The sequence below is a fragment of the Lutra lutra genome, chromosome Y, assembly GCF_902655055.1.
Source record: "Lutra lutra chromosome Y, mLutLut1.2, whole genome shotgun sequence".
Lineage (NCBI taxonomy): Eukaryota > Metazoa > Chordata > Mammalia > Carnivora > Mustelidae > Lutra > Lutra lutra.
The window spans coordinates 369,785-386,876 of NC_062297.1; the positions used below are offsets into that span (position 1 = coordinate 369,785).

The 17,092-nt window shown below is 35.6% G+C and overlaps 1 protein-coding gene across 4 annotated transcripts in view; it reads right to left on the reverse strand.

Annotated features, from left to right (window-relative positions):
* The window catches only part of LOC125092594 (probable ubiquitin carboxyl-terminal hydrolase FAF-X), a 168,259-nt gene that overhangs the window by 12,998 nt on the left and 138,169 nt on the right, over positions 1-17,092 (reverse strand). For all 4 annotated transcript variants that reach the window (XM_047716957.1, XM_047716959.1, XM_047716956.1 and 1 more), the window contains 7 exons: positions 15,136-15,326; positions 8,049-8,222; positions 6,583-6,724; positions 4,560-5,307; positions 3,794-3,917; positions 2,582-2,807; positions 1,908-2,037 (listed from right to left, as the gene is read on the reverse strand). In XM_047716957.1, coding sequence (XP_047572913.1) covers positions 1,908-2,037; positions 2,582-2,807; positions 3,794-3,917; positions 4,560-5,307; positions 6,583-6,724; positions 8,049-8,222; positions 15,136-15,326 — 1,735 coding nt within the window. The remainder of the gene's footprint in view (positions 1-1,907; positions 2,038-2,581; positions 2,808-3,793; positions 3,918-4,559; positions 5,308-6,582; positions 6,725-8,048; positions 8,223-15,135; positions 15,327-17,092) is intronic.

Genomic DNA, 17,092 nt, shown 5'->3' on the forward strand with positions numbered 1-17,092 from the left:
AGTGAAATGAAAATACGAAAATTATAGGTATGCCTAGGTGGCTCTGTTGCTTAATTGTCTGACTCTTGATTTTGGCTAAGGCCCTGATTTCAGGATCATGGGCCTGAGCCTCTTGTCAGGTTTTGCATTGGAGCTAGCTTAAGATTCTGTATCCCTCTTCCCCTGTCCCCCTCCCAACCACATATGCTTTCATGTGCACTCTTAAAATAACAAAAACAAAAACCTACAAAATATCATTTCTGTGAATGTTTAAATTTAATAGTTTTCCATTAAAAATATGAATAAAAATAAGGATAACCTCCCCAAAACTTGGCAGCTCTTTCTGCCCATGTATCCTGTCCTTGTGCTATTATAAAAGTATCTTTTTGTACCAGAAAAACAAGAACAGTGTGTGCTTGTTTGTGTGATACCCTCTTCCCTCTTAACCATAAGATTCCCAGAATCTCAATTAGAGATACGTAAGGGAAAGGATAATACACTACAGAAACAACAGGAAAAAAAGAGAACAAAAATAAAGTGTTCTATTAAGTAATTAGCAGTGACTATTAGTTAAGTTCATACACATTATACTTTACAAAGAGGAATGTCTGGATAAACAATTTAACCTTAGATACAAAATATCGGTAATTAAAATGATCTCTGGGGTGCGCCTGGGTGGCTCAGTTGGTTAAGCATCTGCCTTTGGCTCATGTCATGATCCCAGGGTCCTGGGATGGAGTCCCACATCGGGCTTCCTGCTCAACTTCTCCCTCTGTCCCCGGATGCCCCTTGCACCTCGTACTCTTGTTGTTTTTCAAATAAATAAAACCTTTAAAAATAAATAAATAAAATGAACTCTGAATTAATTCCTCATAAACTTCTACCGAAATATTTATTAATATTACAAAATTTTCAACTAAACTGCATCTCAAAAAGATTAGTAATCCTGAGCTATTGGGACATCAAAATCTGAAGCACTGATGTTTAAACTTTGTAATGTAAATGTAAGAAATTTACTCTTCCTAAACTTTTTTTTTTGTAAAAGATTTTTATTTATTTGATAGAGATCACAAGCACGCAGAGAGGCAGGCAGAGAGAGAGGAGGAAGCAGGCTCCCTGCTGAGCAGAAAGCCCAATGTGGGGCTTGATCCCAGAATAATAAGAATAATAGAATAGAATAATAAAATAATAAGCCTAACAAAAAAATACAGCTTAACATTTTAAGTAAGCACTCTGGAATAACTAAGAAGAAATGAACACCAGAAAAGCATATTTTGAAGTTACTGATTTCAAAAGAAATTAATAACATGTACATTTTCACTGCCTTTATTTTAACAAAAACACAGATATATACAATGCAACTAACTTCTTTAAGAAGTGATTCTTTTTTTTTTCCTTAAAGATTTTATTTGAGGGAGAGACAGTGTGAGAAACAGAGCATTGAGGGGGAAGGGTCAAGGGTCAAAAGGAGAAGCAGGCTCCCTGCCGAGCAGGGAGCCCAATGAGGGACTTGATCCTAGGACTTTAGGATCATGACCTGAGCTGAAGGCAGTCGCTTAACCAACTGAGCCACACAGGTGCCCCATAGGAAGTGATTCCTAAATCTGACAAGTGTAACCACCTGGGATCCTTCAGAAAATGGAATTCTGATCTGTATCATGTGGGATATAGCATGTGAAACAGTTTTTTTTAAAACCAGCATTAGGAGAGAAAAATATGAGCAACACTGCATAAATTACCAGAATCCAAGATGAGAATTCCCATTAAAAAGTGATAAAAAAAAATCTGCAATGGATTTTAACTACATAAATATGGACTACTGCTTCTGTTTCAGAAGAAATTAGATCTCATCACTGCATTAAAATACATTCATCATTTAGTACTAAATGTGAAATAATACATTATATGGAATTAAAAACAATTCTTACCTAAATTGGCATACATTACAAACAGATTGAAATATTGTTGTAAATGACGGCCATGCTCTGAAACCTCTCTTCTGAGGAGATTTAATACTGCTCTTAGTAAGTGATCACTCAAGCTTAAGTTATCACATGCCTGTGAAGAATAAAATATTTTATTAGCAACCAGATGGAGAAAAGGATACTTCCCATATGTATGTTTGCATTAGGGGTATGTTCATATATATGACTGCATTAGGCAGAAATATCAGGAAGGAAATTACTAAAAACAATTGCTTTAGAGAGATGGGAGAGCTGGAAATTTCATTGTAGATGTTAACTGTTTTAACTGTAAAAAAATAATATTCATGTGTACAGTTTTATGCTAAATAGGCATATTTAGCCATTATAATTAGGCAAATTTAGCCATTATAAAAGTAAACACTCCCTGAATATATGTAATCTGAATATTTACTACATAACTTCTAGTAACTGAATAAACGGAAGAATTTTCCTTATATTCTGAAAGCACCCAATAATCATACCCACTGCTGTGAAATAATTTTAATAAACTCAATAACTTACACATGGCTGTATATATATGGTATACATGTAAAACAAACACATATGTTTAGTGATTTTATCTTGCAGGGAAAAAGAATTTACTTGTATTTTACTGTTAGAGAAAACCTTTCAATTACCTGACCAGTAAGTCCAGGAGATGTAAATGATGAAGGACAAGGCCCATCTTGCAAAGAAAAATGTGCAATAAATACTATAAGTTTTGCAAATGCACCCCTCACTTCTGCACTAGGGCACTCAAGGAGATATTCAGAGAAGCGATTTGAAACATTAAAAAGAACATTATGAGCAAACCAAAACCGCACATTTTTGCTATGACGGAGTAGAATGCACAGAGCATCATACCTAAAACAGAAAAATATATGAATATCAACTTTTATTAATGTGCTTTTGTTTTGATTTCTATAATGAACCAACAAACTTCTATGAATCAAATAAAAAAGTTCTCTATAATTAATGGTCATGGTTGGTTCTAGGTACAGTATCAGAACTGATCTAGTCCTATAGTCATAAAATGAATTAAATGAGAACTTGTGCGGATGTGTATGTATTTTCAAATCCCCTCCTGATGGGAGTGATCTTCTATTCTGAAGATGCTGAAAAGAGCTGTTAGATAAGGTATTATAATGTCCTCCATACTTTTACAATTAGAAACTTAAGACAGTAAACACTTAAAAAAAATTCCATATTGGGGCACCTGTGTGGCTCAGTGGGTTAAGCCTCAGCCTTCGGCGCAGGTCATGATCTCAGGGTCCTGGGATGGAGCCCCACATCTGCCTCACTGCTCATCAGGGAGCCTGCTCCTCCCCAATCCTCCCGGCCTGCTGTTCTGCCTACTTGTGATCTCTTGCTCAGTCAGATGAATAAGTAAAATCTTAAAAAAAAAAGGGGGTGCTTCGGTGGCTCAGTGGGTTAAAGTCTCTGCCTTTGGCTCCAGTCATAACCCCAGGGTCCCGGGATCAAGCCCCACATAGGGCTCTCTGCTCAGCAGGGAGCCTGTTTCCTCCTCTCTCTCTGCCTCTGCTCTGCCTACTTGTGATCTCTGTCAAATAAATAAACAAAATCTTTAAAAAAAAAATCTTCCAAACTTTTAAACTTAAGTCAAAATTCCATCTAGATAAAGCTTATAACTTTCATGATGAGGCAGTAAAAGATAAAACTTAATAGAAATAGTAGTCAATTTTTTGAACAGAATGCATACTAAGACTAAGTGATTTTAATACTTTCAACGCTACCACCAAATTTTTATCTTATGTTTGAAATAAGATTCTCATGGCTAGGGAAATATAAAGCAGTTCAGCATAATATGAATAAAATTCAAAGCCATGTACCAATCACTGGCAGGGCCACGGACAATTTTCTTGGTGTGAAATCCAGTGGTAAAGAGGAATCTAGCTGCAAGCTGAATACTAATCATAGTGATTTCTTCTGCTTCAGGCAACAAGTGATCTTGTCCTTTAAAAAACATACATATAAACAAACAAAGAAGCCCAATGTTAAAAAGATCTTAACTAAAAGTAATCTTTGGTTTCTATGTTAGCACTTCACAAAACCATGTTTCAAACTCATTTGAGTTAAATTATAAATAAAAGCTCATCTATGTTTCTAGATACTTAGTGTCACTACTCAAAAATACAGGGCTCTTTAACATCTGACTTCAACATAATGAACTAAAAGTGCTGACATTGGGACACCTGGATGGCTCAGTTAAGCATCTGCCTTTGGCTTGGGTCATGATCCCAGAGTTCTGGGACTGAGTCCCACATGGGGCTCCTTGGTTGGTGGGAAGTCTGCTTCACCTTCTGCCTGCTCTGCCTGTTCTGCCTGCCATTCCCTCCGCTTATGCTCTCTCCTTCTGTCCCTCTCTGACAAATACAAAAACAGAAATCTTCAATTTAAGAAAAAGCTGATGTCTTTAAAATAAAATGAGGCTAATCATTTTCTGAAGAAAAAAGGAAAAAGAAATCTGAAGGGAACTGAAAAAAACCTTCACAAAACTGAAGGAAAATATTAATATGCATTTATGGCTGAAAAAAATCCTGTAAGTGAAGTAAAAATTATTCTTTATTGATAAAAAGCTAAATTCCAGAAACTTACCTGGAGCAGGGCTTAGATAAATACCATTACATGTAAGCAGTTTTTTCACAAACTGAAAATACTCTAAACTGTACTGCATTCGGTTATGCATGAATTGCACATTTTGTTTTCGAACACTTCTCTCAATGGCTGGTGACATAATTTGATGGGGTCTTGTGATAGTTAGCTCTGATATATATCTTATCATCTCATCATCTTGGTCTATTGTGTCCATTCGTTCATAAAAAAGTATATAAGCATTCCACCATCTTTTCTGGCGCCTGTATGACATTCGCTTCATCATATGATCAAATACTTCTCCCATGTACTCTCCACCGAAACACTGATTTTTCATTTCTTCATCATCATCCATTTTACATTCTGTTACATCTCCATCATCAAATTTATACCAGCGATTTCTCTCACCATCTTTACCATTCCTTTGAATGATGTAAGAATAATAATGTCCGCCACTTGCTTGACCACTGTGTACAAGCACACCCACAAGTCTGTATTTTGTGCTTCCTGTTGTCTCACTTTCAGACTGCTCATTCTGTTGTATCAAGTGCTTGTCTGGGTTTACATTATTTTCTTCCAGTTTTGTAACACCTGGTACTGTATAAGGTTCCATGTCTAGCTCTCGTGGAAATTCAAAATAATCATTGAATTTAATTGCACATTCTCTTTCCCAGTCATAGTCAAATCGTTTCAATTGTATAGCAAGAACAGGAGGTAACTTTTTAATTAGCAAGCGCTTTACTGTATCAACCTACAATAAACAGTGAATATAAACAGGTGCTTTTATAACTCAAATAAAACATAAAAAATTTAAAGATTTATTCAGAAACAGAGAAGTACATGAAAATGAATACAATCAAAATCATTTTGTTACTACTTTTTCAAAATATTTATACTAAGCCTAAAAATATGTAACTACTGTCTCATGTGACACAGAAATTAATGGCTCATGTTTCCATACTCTACTTCTATATGATCATGTTACTTTTCTGATGTTTATTTCTATGCTAATGAACAGAACCTGCTGTGAGCAAACTTAAGAAATATTGCACATAATAACAGCATCTAATACATACGGCACTTAATACATACGGTTAAATGCTGCACACATATTAGCATATATAATTCTGTTCTGAAAAGGTCCTACCTCAAGGTCCATAGTTGAAAATATGAGGAGAAAGAGTGGTAGGATATGTAAAAAACAGACTGCCTCAGAGGAAACTGTCTGACTTCTGTAGGTAGCAGACAATATTGTGGGTTTAGAGATCATGATCTAAATGGTGCTTAATGTCAGAATAATACAGGTAGTTAGGGGATGAGAGTAGGGTTCAGAAAAATATTTCTGTAATATCCACCTCCAGAGAGATGTTATCATTCCATTTCTAACTATTTAAGTTGCTAGATTAATTGGCTGGGTTGAAAAAATGAAATCTGGTGTTTATTTATTTATTTATTTATTTATTTTTAAAGATTTTATTTATTCATTTGACAGAGAGAGATCACAAGCAGGCAGAGAGGCAGGCAGAGAGAGAGGAAGAAGCAGGCTTCTGAGCAGAGAGCCCGATGCGGGGCTCGATCCCAGGACCCTGAGATCATGACCTGAGCCGAAGGCAGCGGCTTAACCCGCTGAGCCACCCAGGCGCCCCTGAAATCTGGTGTTTAAAAAACTGCAAGTGGTTATGAAAATCTGATGTAACCAAATAAAATGAGTGATTCTAAACATGAAGAGTAACCTGAACTACAAAAGAAGAATAGTATTTTCTATTATCAGCCCTTCTAGTTTGAGGAATTCAATAGCAACTGTGCCATCTAAAATGAATCATCCAATGAAATGGTTTTAAGTCCTGTATTTTCTCTCAATAGTTTACCTGACAAATCTTTAAGTTACTGTAACTGCCTCTCTGCCATGACTGTAACAAAGCAGAGCTAGAAGAGTGGTGGATTTTGATGCTGAACACAGGCAACTCTGACATCTTCCAGTTCTGTTAAACGTTATTACTGATTTTTAAAATCAGACAGTACTTACCTTTTTATCACATTTTTCACATCGATATGCATTTGCACCTTCCAATAAATCTCCTTTGATATACTGTTCCAAAGAATCAAGAAGGTTTTGGTGATTTCTAATATCTACATTCAGAGTTGTAAAAGATTCTTCACACTCGTATCTAAAGATTTTAAGAGACAGTCAAAAGGATTTATTCCTTAGGTTTCTAGTTATCCTTTAGTTGTAAATCTGATGCAAAATGTATTTTTAGTCTCTATTATATCATGTCAAATGCATTAGTCAGAGAGTTATCAGTAAGCTTGTAGTTATCTTTTTATTTTTTTGAAGATTTTATTTATTTGAGACCGAGAGAGAGAACATGAGAAGGGGAAGAGGGGCAGAGGGAGATGAAGGGCAGACTCCCAGCTGAGCCTGGAGCCCGAGGTAGAACTTGATCCCAGGACCGAGAGATCCAGACCTGAGCCAAAGGCAGATGCTTAACTGACTGAGCCACCCAGGCATCCCAAGCTTATAGTAACTTTTTTTTTTTTTTTAAGATTTTATTTATTTATGTGACAGAGATCACAGTAGGCAGAGAGGCAGGCAGAGACAGAGGGGGAAGCAGGCTCCCTGCTGAGCAGAGAGCCCAATGCAGGGCTTGATCCCAGCACCCTGAGATCATGACCTGAGCCGAAGGTAGAGGCTTAACCCACTGAGCCACCCAGGCGCCTCAAGCTTATAGTTATCTTAATGAATTTACAGTTACCACTTGGTTTGTGTGTGCAAAATGCTACATTTTTAAAAAGCTTAAAATTTTTAAAGTCATCTCTATCCCGAATGTGGGGCCCAATCTCACAACTGAAGATCAAGAAATTCATGCTCTACTGCCTATGCCAGGAAAGTCACCCTATGTTGGACACTTTTTTTTTTTTAAAAGATTTTATTTATTTATTTATTTGAGATAAAGAATGAGAGAGAGAGAGAGCATGAGCAGCGTGAGTAGCAGGGAGAGGGAGAAGAAGACCCCCTGCTGGGCAGGGAGCCCAATGTGGGCTTGATCCTAAGACCCTGGGATCATGATCTGAGCCGAAGGCAGCCGCTTCACTGACTGAGTCACCCACACATCCCTCTTTACATTCTTTATACATATTTTTATCATTAACTTCATAAAAAAACGTGCTAGGAAAAAAAACCCTGTTAAGCATGTCTATTCCTATTTCACAGATAAGGAACTGGAGAAGTGGGAGGGAGGCTTTCAAAGAGATTAATCTGGTATACTTTATGAGGAAGAGTTGTGATTTGAAGTTAGGCCTGTCTGACCTCACTGGTTAAGCTCTTTATATTCTTTCATACTGCTTACTACCTATGTTATGTGTTCTAGTAATGTGTGAGGGCATGTAGAGCCTGCTTAAGATTCTCCCCCGGTGAGGCGCCCCGGTAGTCAGTCAGTTAAGACTTCGACTTATAGTAAAACTGGAGAAATAAAAACCTTAATTAGCACTTACCTATGGGGGCAGCCTTGGCAAATTTTCTGATCAGCGAAGGAACCGCCTAGAACTTGACTTAGTATAGCTGGGTGTCCTAAAGCTTTTAAAGCTTCATCTAAACTATCCACCAAAGAATTAAAAAACTCTAAGGCATCATGTTGTTCCCGAAGGTTAACAGGTTCACCCCAAAGCCTGAGGAAAAAAAAAAAACCCAGATTAAAGTTCAGTTTAAAGTTTAATATAATAAATAATAAACATATTTATTATATTATTATATAAGTAAATGTTACTATGCTCCCAGAATATCCATATTTTACCTTTCATAACCACTACAAAAATGTCAGAAATGTAAGCTAAACCTTTATTCATATTAGAAGTGGAAATACAGCAGTAAACACTATCTACTGAATAGCAATGGCAATGGAAGTGAAGTCTGCAGTAAAAACTATACTCCAATGTCAAAGAATTGCCATAAAATTATGGATAGCAGGCTTTAAACATGGTGTCCTCCAGAAAAAAAAAATGGTGTCTTCTATATGGAACAGTGTATTTGGGCATTTTGAATTCAAGTAAAGAGCATTAACATAAGAAGGAAAACCCATTCTTATATCGTTGTTTTAAGTAACTACTACTTTGACATTTAGTTCTTAAATCTTCCATGCCATATTGGAAAGTTCACAGCAATTTATTCTTAAAGTTATTTTTCCAAATGAAAAAAGAAAAGCTTTGTCCTGTTTCTACAGTAATTTCCAGTAATCCAAATGAATTTATGATTTAGTCCAGGCGTGCCTGGCTGGCTGAGTCAGTAGAGCATGCAACTCCTGCTCTGAGGGTTGTGAGTTTGAGCCCCTCATTATTAGTAGTTTACTTAAAAGAAAGTGAAAAAAATAAAAATAAAGTTAGGCCAACAGATCCTGTGAAGACAAAATACCAAGTGTGTGAACAAAAAATGAGAACTGTTGTTGTTAATATCAGGTTATGATGGATGGTATTATTAACATTTAGTGGTTATACGAGAATAATAATCATAAGGGAATAAAATATATTCATTTTCAGCAAAACATGGTAAAACGTTAAAATTTGGTAAGGAGGTTTATCTTTCGTGTGTGGTGCGCTTTTACAATTTAAAAACTATTTGCTTATTTTTTATTTTTAGCTGATCTTTTTTTAAAATTAATTTTAAATTTACAGGCAAACATGAAATCTTTTTGGAGCAGAATAGGTATGCTACGAAATGCAGACAGTTGTGTAATGACCACCAAAATCAATATAGCAGACCATATCTTAGTCCTCACCCTCTACCCCGTATCTCCTAAGGCTACTGTGTTAGTAGCAAACCCTCCATACTCTTAATTTCTAGAAACTTTTTTTTTGTTTTTATAGTATTGACCTGAAGTACTGTTTTTTCAAAGTTACTTGAGTTTTGCTCTCTCAACATTTCTGGTATTACTGTTTGGGATGTTTTGAACACACAAATAACTTTCCCCCTACAATTTTATTTTTATTTTTACTTATTTATTTTTTAAAGATTTTAAAGATTTTATTTATTTATTTGACAGACAGATTACAAGTAGACAGAGAAGCAGGCAGAGAGAGGAAGGGAAGCATACAATTTGATTTTTAAAAACAATTTTGAGGTAACTGGAGAATCACACAGAGTTCTAAAAAATAACACAAAATATACCCTCTGTGTCTTTTGCACAGTTACCCCCATGGTAACATCTTACAAAACTACAGAATATCACAATCAAGACAGCAATAGTGACACAAGCTCCAATGTTACTAAGATTTCTATAGGCTTACTTCTACTTATATCTGTATGGTATTTAGTTTTATGAAAATTTGTGACTTCTGTGTATTTGTGTCAAGATATAGAACGGTTAACTACCATATGGCTCTCTCAATCATTCATTCTATGATCACACCCAACTACCTGCCACCCATTCTCAACCTCTGGCAAACACTAGTCTGTCTTTCATTTCTAAAACTTCATCATTTCTAACATTTTATATGAAAAGAATTACATAGTCTGTAGCCTTCTGGAGTTGAGCTTTTTCACTCAGGAAAATGCTGAGATCCACCCAAGTTGCTGCATGTACCAAGACTTTTTTTGGGGGAAGATTTATTTATTTGTTTATTTGGCAGAGTGAGACAAAGTGAGAGAAGAAATACTAGCAGGGAGAGTGGGAGAGGGAGATGCAGACTTTCCGCCAAGTGGGGAGCCTGATACGGGGCTCGATCCCAGGTCATTGGGATCTAACTTGATCCAAAGGGAGATGCTTAACGACTGAACCACCAAGGCAACCCAACTTCTTTGTTTTTAGTATCTATTATGAGTGTACCAATTCATTTAATGATTGAGCTGTGGAAGAGCATCTTGGTTATTCCCAGTCTGGTGCTATTCAGAGCTGCTCTGAATATCTGTGTATAAGTTTTGGTGTCAACCTAAATTTTCTTTTCTCTGGCATAACTGTTCAGGGCTGCAACTACTGGACTATAGAAGAAACTACTAAATTGCCTTCTAGGATAGTTGAATTATTTTATATTCACACCAGCAACAGGTGATCACATTTCTCAGTATCCCAGCCAGTACTGGTGTTGCCACTACATTTATTTTACCAATCCCATATGTGTACTGATCTCTCATATGCTTTCTCTCTTTACTTTTAATTCACAGCATTAAATTTAAATTTGGTATTTTGCATGGTACAGATAATTTACACCTTTTTTTTTTTTTTAAGATTTTATTTATTTATTTGACAGAGAGAGATTACGAGTAGGCAGAGAGGCAGAGAGAGAGGGGGAATCAGGCTTCCCGCTGAGCAGAGAGCCCGATGCAGGGCTTGATCCCAGGACCTCGGATCATTACCTGAGCCGAAGGTAGAGGCTTAACCTACTGAGCCACCCAGGCGCCCCCACCTGTTTTTTAATTCATCTAACAATCTGTGGCTTTTAATTGGAAAAATTTCATTTTATATTACTACTGATATAACTACAGTTAGGCATATTATCCTATTATTTTATTGTTTATGTGTCAGTTTTTTCTTCTCTATCCTTTTGGGAATTATTTAATTATATTTTTCTATTTCAATGTATCTTAGCTTTTTATCTACACCTGTTATCTTTTAACATCTGCTCTATAAGTAGTCATAAGTCATCATGCAGAGTTCATGTTTTGGCATTCATATAACATACAGAAGTGGGGAACCTGGGTGGCAAAGCTCATAAGTGTCTGCCTTCAGCTCAGGTCATGATCCCACCAACCTGGGATTAAGCCCCATATTGATAGCTCCGCTTCAGGCACACTACTCTGCTGGAAATCTCTTTTTTTTTTTTTTTTTTTTTTTTTTAAGATTTTATTATTTATTTATTTGACAGAGAGAGAGAGATCACAGTAGACAGAGGCAGGCAGAGAAAGAGAGAGGGAAGCAGGCTCCCCGCTGAGCAGAGAGCCCCATGCGGGACTTGATCCCAGAACCCTGAGATCATGACCTGAGCCAAAGGCAGTGGCTTAACCCACTGAGCCACCCAGGCGCCACTGTGGGAAATCTTTTGCTCCCTCTCCCTCTGCCTCTTCCCCTCTCAAAGAAATAAATAAAATCTTAAAAAAAAAAAAAAAAAAAACAAAACCAAAGAAGAATCACAGCTAAATAAATAATGGCCTTCACTTTTCTCTATGGTATGTTAAAATGTGTTAAATTAATAATATAATGATTTCCTTTTCATTACTATTTTTGCTTTCAATATTTATACAAATTAAATCACAAAACTGAATCAAAGAGTACTATGAATACACAGTATTTCACATTTCTGACATTCTTTCATTTTTGAAATTCCAAATTTTCTCTGGTAAATTATCCCCCTCCAGAGGAATTTTGATTGTGAGGAAATTCTTTGCACATTTCCCTTTGAGAATGAACATACTTATCTCCCCTTCACTACTGAAGAATATTTTTACCAGAAATGAAATGTTAGGGTATTTTCTATTGCTTATTACTGTCATACCAAGAAATCACTGCAAAAGCCAACATACTAAAGTATTCTTTGTTTTCTTCTGTAAGTTTTCTACTTCATAGTTTTATTTCTTATGTTTACATACTTGATCCATATGGGGTCAATTATTATTAATACATATGCTGAAAGGTCAAGGTTAAATGGTTAAAGGCTGAAAGCTTTTTTGTAAGATTAGTATACAGGCAAGGATGCCTTATTTCTTCAAAGCACTGTAAGGTCTGCTAGCCAATACAAATTGGCAAATTAAGAAACACAAGTATCGAAAGTGGAAATCCTTAAGATTCCACAAAAAGCTGTTAGAACTCAAGCAACAAATTCAGCAAAGTTGAAAGATATAAAAATCAACATGTAAAAATCAGTATGGGGGATTATTACTGATGCATACAGAGTTTCAGTTTAGAAAAAAAGAAAGAAAAAAGCTCTGGATTTCAGTGATGGTGCACAAGATGTAAATGTACTCAATGCCAATGAACTGTACACCGAAAAGCATTTAAAATGCTTTTATGGGGGCGCCCGGGTGGCTCAGGGGGTTAGGGCCTCTGCCTTCGGCTAGGGTCATGATCCCAGAGTCTCTGCTCGGCAGGGAGCCTGCTTCCTCCTCTCTCTCTCTCTGCCTGCCTCTCTGCCTACTTGTGATCTCTGTCTGTCAAATAAATAAATAAAATTTAAAAGAAAATAAAAAATGCTTTTATGTCATGCATGTTTTACAACAATAGAAAAAACAGTGCATTAGAATGGAAATCTGAAAAAGAAAAAATAGGGAAAAGAGCTTTCCTCAAATTTAAAAAATTTTCTGCATCAAAGGAACTACCAAGAGAATGAAAAGCAAATCCACAGAATGGGAGAAAATATCTGCACATCACTTATCTTTTAAAAAAAAATTTTTTTTTCATAAAGATTTTATTTATTTATTTGACAGACAGATTACAAGTTGTTAGAGAGGTGGGCAGAGCGAGAGGAGGAAGCAGGCTCCCTGCTGAGCAGAGAGCCCGATGTGGGGCTTGATCCCAGGACTCTGAGATCATGACCTAAGCCGAAGGCAGAGGCTTTAACCCACTGAGCCACCCAGGCGCACCATGTACATCACTTATCTATAAGGCCTAGTATGATGATTATATTCTTCTTAAAGCAAAATAAAACAAGAAATACATTAATAGATATTCAACACTATTATTCATGAGGGAAACGCAAAGTGGAACCATAATAATGTATCACCTGACACCAACTAGGAAGGCCATTACAAAAACAAACAAAAAAGAGAAAAGGAAAACATGAAAAGTAAGGAAGAAAATACTGATTATTAAGAAAACTGCAACCATCAAATTTTGCTGGTGACAAAGTAAAATGACATTAAGGACATGGAACAGTTTGATGGTTCCTCAAAGTTAAACAGAATTCTACATGCTCAGCACCTATACTGCTCACGTGTTTATGAATGAAATGAAAATCATAAAAAACTTTTATAACATGAATGCTGATAGAAGCACTATTCAAACAGCCGGAAGAGAGAAACCAATGAAATGTCCATCTATTGATGAAGAAATAACCAAACTGTGGAGTATCCATCCACACTATGGAATATCATTCAGCCATGAAATGCAGTTCTGATACGTGCTAAAAAAATGGCTGAACCTTGAAAACATTATGCTTTGTGGAAGAAGATAGATGAAAAATGCCATAGTATATAATTAAAATTATATGAAATAATGAAAACTGGCAAATTCATATGGAAAGAACATTACTTTTTTTGTTGTTGTCAGTGGTGGAAGTAGGGAAAACCCGGGAATAACATTTTGAATGCACTAAACTGGCACTGAATTGTACATTTTTAAAAAGTTACAATTCATGATGGTGAATTTCATGTTATATGTTTAGAATACAGGTAGCAGAAAGCTGCAGACAAACTGTGAGGTATTCCATTAAGTGGAGAAAGTTACTGCAGAGATACATTACAAATTAAGTAAACACATTATAATTCAGGAGCAAAACTAAATATCTATAACTCTTGCTATGTATGTAGAAATAAACAGATACACAAAAGACACACACATACAAATAACTGAATAAAAGATTTTAAGATAAAAGCTCAAAATACAGTAGCATAATTTGGAAAAACAAGAAATGCTGGGGCGCCTGGGTGGCTCAGTGGGTTAAAGCCTCTGCCTTCGGCTCGGGTCATGATCCCAGGGTCCTGGGATGGAGCCCCACATCGGGCTCTCTGCTCGGCAGGGAGCCTGCTTCCCCCTCTCTCTCTGTCTGCCTCTCTGCCTACTTGTGATCTCTGTCTGTCAAATAAATAAATAATATCTTTAAAACAAAACAAAACAAGAAATGCTGACTAGACTAGTGAATAAAACCTTGAGTCAAACCAAGATAACCTAGGGGAAAAAAAGCACTGAAATAGCTAGAGGGGAGAAAAGGTATATGCTGGTGATAAAATAAGATGAAGTATTATACATGCAAATCAGTCTTCTGACATAGATGAATAGTTCAATTTGTGGAACACAGAAATTTACAGATTGATAGTGTCATTTTAGTATCATATATATATATACATACAGATCTATCATACAGATATCTACATACACACACACACACACACACAGACACAGAAGTACCAGCCAACTGCAATAAATGGGTTTTAATCCTGCATTAAAAAAAAAAAAATCACACTATTAAGAAAAATTAAACAACTTGGTAAATTTAAAGAGTAACTTAAAGGTAGTGATATTACATAATTTTTATTTAGGTAGGGTGATATCATGGTTATGCATAAAGAAAAAGCCATAATGTCTAACTTATTTCAGTTGAGAATTGTAGAATCCAGGAAATGACTACATATTAGGATTTTGTTTCTGCAGAAATTTTCCCCAATAAAAGGTAATTACATCTTAAGAAACTAAAGAATATGGCCTGCCTCCCATGTAAAGGTACATCCCTCTACCAAGACAAAAATAAAAAAAACTAATGACATTATAGAGTATCACTACTGTTAAAATATTAAATCATTATACATTGTTATATATATATATATATAAATTTTAAGTTAATATACTGAAATTTTTATAAAATCAATCCACCCACAATATACCTGAACTGTTTCCAAAATCCTCTAGGCACATAGTATTGTAGTCGGGAAGCAGCTAAATGACCAAAGATGACCTGAAGATGTCTTAGGACACCAATATTGTATTCTTTCCTATCTTCTGTCTTACTCAAAGCTGGTTTGTCTTCAAATTGATGAGGATATCCAAATACATCATCTCGGGGATCAACATTACTCTAGAGACAAAAAACCAAACAAACACCACCAACAACAAAACACAAAACACCAAAACCAAAAATAAATAAAAACCCATCATTGATGAGCTAGTCTAACTTCAGAAGTTGAGACAAATAATTTGCATTATTTTACATTCCAAAGCATACAACTTTCAATTTACAGTATTAGTGCTTATTCCTATAATTTCACAGATGAATTATCAATTAAAAAATCATAAAAGAATAATCCTGAGGGGCGCCTAGGTGACAGTTAATTAAGTGTCCAACTCTTGTTTTGGGCTCCGGCCATGATCTCGAGCCCTGCATTGTGCTCTGCACTCAGAAGAGAGGTCTGCTTGATACTGTCCCCCTCTGCCCATCCTGCTCATGTTCTCACGCTGTCTTTCTCTCTAAAATAAACAAATAAAGGATGATGATGATAAATAAATAGAGGAGGATAAATAAATGAGAGGAGGATAAATAAATGGAGGTGGGGGTAAGGAAACGGGGAAGAGGAAAAGGATCCTAAACACCCACTGGACATAGTATAAGAAAAAATGATTTAGTTCAATAGCTTAAATAGACACAAATAAGTATTTGTTATAAATAACTTTGGGGGAAGTAAATTAGCCTTTCCAGGATTCATTTTTTCCCTAGAGATAATGAATTCTTCACAAATTACTGAAATAATTTATGTGGCATTCTCAGAATTACTAATAAATACAACAACTGAGACTACCTTTGGTAGAAAACAGCATGGACAGAAGCTCTGAAGGTCTTAATCACACTCTCTATATAGCAAAATTCAGTTGTTTAACAGAGCACTGAATACTATTTTTATATTCTTTGCTCTATGTCAGGCTTATGACAGAAGTAGACAACACCCAGTTTCTGCTATTGAGAAGGACACACTCTAGGAAAGCAACCTAGTAAATAAGCAATATACTGTTGAAAAAATGTAAAGCACACGGTTATCAAGTAGCAAAAGAAATCTGGTATCTTGTCTGTATTTTCTGCATTTTGCCAGTAGGGTTAGCCAACTGTATTTATCTTTAATTCAGCATCCTACCGGTATAGGAACTACAGAACTAAGATTTATACCCCAGTTTTCTCTGTAGCAATGGTTCTTAACCAGGTAAAGCTGTGGGCACCTCATATGGGGATTCTTAAAACAACAACAGTTAACAACAACAACAAAGTGAACATATTCAGATACTGATGCCTGGATGGTGTGATTTGTCAGGCTCTGAGAAGAGTGCAGGTGGCTGTATGTTTCAGAATCTCCAAGACCACTAGATTGCCAAACTAGTTTTGCTCACAAAAGGCAAGTAGTACAGGAATGGGAGAAAAACCACTTACTACAATTAGAGTATTTTCTCTCTTCTCTATTAATCCTATGAACTTGTGTAAAGGAAAAAGGAGAAGAAAAATAAACATAGTTTTGATATAAACAATAACTAAAAATTAAGTCTTCATATTAATGTATAAAGAGCTATATCTTAGTTTTATATACTCTGATTTGCACTAACACATAACTTTCTTATATTCTGTACTGGATACTCCCGGTATCATGATCATATCCTTACTATTTACTAATATTTTTAACAGAACAATACATTATTTAAAGTAGCAAACAAGTTTGTTTTTGTATTAAGAAATTATATGAGAAAAATATTAAGAGTATTCTAAGAACAGCACAGGTGGTGAAACTGGTAAGTAATATATAAGGAAAAATACAATATGCTTTAAAAAATTAAAAAATCAAAATATAAATAATTTTAAAATAA